At 68.0% G+C, this 2,332-nt stretch overlaps 1 protein-coding gene across 1 annotated transcript in view; it reads right to left on the bottom strand.

Annotated features, from left to right (window-relative positions):
- The window catches only part of ZNF598 (zinc finger protein 598), a gene marked incomplete at its 5' end in the record, with an annotated part of 6,167 nt that overhangs the window by 2,859 nt on the left and 976 nt on the right, over positions 1-2,332 (bottom strand). The window contains 6 exons of the mRNA XM_010846186.1: positions 38-122; positions 293-492; positions 1,080-1,197; positions 1,568-1,785; positions 1,889-2,100; positions 2,281-2,325. Coding sequence (XP_010844488.1) covers positions 38-122; positions 293-492; positions 1,080-1,197; positions 1,568-1,785; positions 1,889-2,100; positions 2,281-2,325 — 878 coding nt within the window. The remainder of the gene's footprint in view (positions 1-37; positions 123-292; positions 493-1,079; positions 1,198-1,567; positions 1,786-1,888; positions 2,101-2,280; positions 2,326-2,332) is intronic.

Genomic DNA, 2,332 nt, shown 5'->3' with positions numbered 1-2,332 from the left:
ACCCTCGGTAGGAGCCCCGAGCCCCACACGCGTGTACTTTGGGAGTGTGGCTCCTGCAGCTGGGCCAGTGGTGGAAAAGGCCTCCTGGCTCACAGGACCATTGGTGGAGGCTTCCTTGGGACCTGAGAGACACAGAAGAACCCTTGTCAGGGCTGAACAGTGTCGAGGGGGCAGGATCAGGCCTGACGGGGTGACCAACTGGAGGACAGTGGCTTCTCACCGACCTTGTGGTCAGGAGCCCACGTCCCGCCTGTTGGGCCAGGGTGGGCCTGCCTGCAGGGGAGCTGCTCACCTGGGCCCTCGCCCGGAGTCCGGGCTGGGCGCCGGGGGCCACGGGCCTCCTCAGGACCCCGCAGCCCCGCCTCCTCCTTCTTGGGCCTGCCACCCTCTTCCCGGTCCTCAGTCCTGCGCGTCTCCTGCTGCTGCTGCTGCTGCTGCTGGGTGGCCACCGAGGCCCGGATGGCAGCTGCCACTTCTCGGTCCTCTTCTTCCCTGGGATGGGGAGGCCTTCAGGCTGGGCCAGGCCCAGAACTATAGCGACGCGACATAAAGGGCTGGGGAGGGGCCTCACCCCGGGAAGCCCGGACACCAGAGGCTGGCCTGCCAGCAGCCAGTGGAACAGGTGCCAGCCCGGCCTCCCCGGCTAGGCGAGAGCACCGTGGAGACAGCAGGACCACCTCCCCACCAACCTCAGGCTCTGGCACCCGGCAACACCCAGCCCAGTTCCCTGGGGCAGCGCCTGGGTACCGCAGATGCCTCGGTCCAGCTGGCCGCGGAGCAGCCCAGCCAGAGCACGTGCCTGCCACGCCAGGGCCTCCTGGCACACCTGCACTGTACCCCCAAGACCGGGGCCCCTCAGACCCCAGTCTGCAGGGTCGTGGCATCCCAAGTTAAATGAGCGGAGAAAGGAGAACACCCGATTCAGGACACCAAGTGACCCTGTTGCCATGCCCGGGACACAGAGGCCAGAAGGCCAAGCTCCCTGACCCAGCGCCTGTCTCAGCCCAGCTGTCCACACTGCCCTGGCCTCTGGTGGAGCCAGGTGGACAGAGGTCCTGGCGGCTCGCAAATCCTCCCACCTCTTGTACCTCCAGCTTCCTCGGCGGCTTTGCTGGGCTCCGCGGCCGCTGGCCCGGCCTGTGCGGCCCTGGCGGTTGTACCTGTCCAGCTCCTCGTAGTCCTCACCGCCGATGACCCCTGTGGCCAGCACACAGCCAGTCAGGCCCAGGCCGGACCCTGCAGAGGCCTCCCTCCGTACCACAGCGTGGACCCAAGGGGCAGGCACAGATGCCTCTCAGAGGTCACAGTCGCCCCAAACCCCTATGGCCTGCACACCAGGTCAAGCAGGAACTGGGTTGGGAGAGGGGCCTGGGCCTCCTGACCCAGAGAAGAGGCCCAGGGACCCCCGCACAGCAGAGCCGAGGCCCTCTGGGAGCCAAGACTCATGAAGAGCTCCTGTCAGCACGTGCTCAAGGCTGTGTTCCAAGTCCCTGCTGATGCTGAGGGGTCGGGTCAGGGCCTGGGTCTGAGGCCTGCAGGGTGCGCAGGCGGCGGGGACCCCGCTCACCCTCGCTCCGGCGCGAATGCCGCGGTGCATAGCTGAACTGCAGGTCGATCTGGCGGTTCTGGCGGGCCTCGGCGCGGCTGCGGCTGTGGCAGGCCGTCCTGTGGGCCTTCAGGTCGATTTCCGTGCGGAAGGCGTGCGTGAACTGCTCGGTGCTGCAGCGGCCCTCCTCACACAGGAAGTGCTTCTCGCGGAAGTGCTCACGCAGATACGCATAGTCACTGCGGGGACCGGGCGTCAGCAGGGCCTGTGCCGGCCCGCCTGGTCCAGGAGTCCCTGTGCACCCATGCCCACCTGTGGCACTCCGGGCCCCACCGCGCCCACCTGTAGTAGTCCTGGGCCCCATCCGCGTCGCAGAAGTGGCAGAAGTAGTGGTCACGACGCAGGTGCTTGAGCAGCTCGTCGTTGTCCAGGTAGCGCTCGTCACAGAACTTGCAGAGGGGGTGTCCGCGGTGTGAGGTGTCATCGGGGTCCCCCTGCATGCGGTGCCGAGCCAGGTCCTTGCGTGAGTACCACTTCCGCTCGTGTGTGAAGATCTGCGGGAAAGGGGTGCTGGGCACGGGCGGGCTCCCAGGCCTCCCGCCCCTCCCGGGCTCCACGGCGCAGAGGGCCTGTGGTGGCCTCAGTGCCACCGAGGCCCAGCCGTCTGGTGGCCCGCGGAGTGAGGGGCGGGGCTCCGGGAGGCAGGGCTCCGGGAGGCAGCCTGGCGGGCTCACCTGCAGGTGCCTGAGGCACAGCTTGCAGCAGAACAGCTCGTGCTGCTTCCGC

Source organism: Bison bison, unplaced genomic scaffold (genome assembly GCF_000754665.1).
Source record: "Bison bison bison isolate TAMUID 2011002044 unplaced genomic scaffold, Bison_UMD1.0 scf7180017848936, whole genome shotgun sequence".
Classification (NCBI taxonomy): Eukaryota; Metazoa; Chordata; class Mammalia; order Artiodactyla; family Bovidae; genus Bison; species Bison bison.
This window is presented reverse-complemented; position numbering and strand designations above follow the sequence as displayed.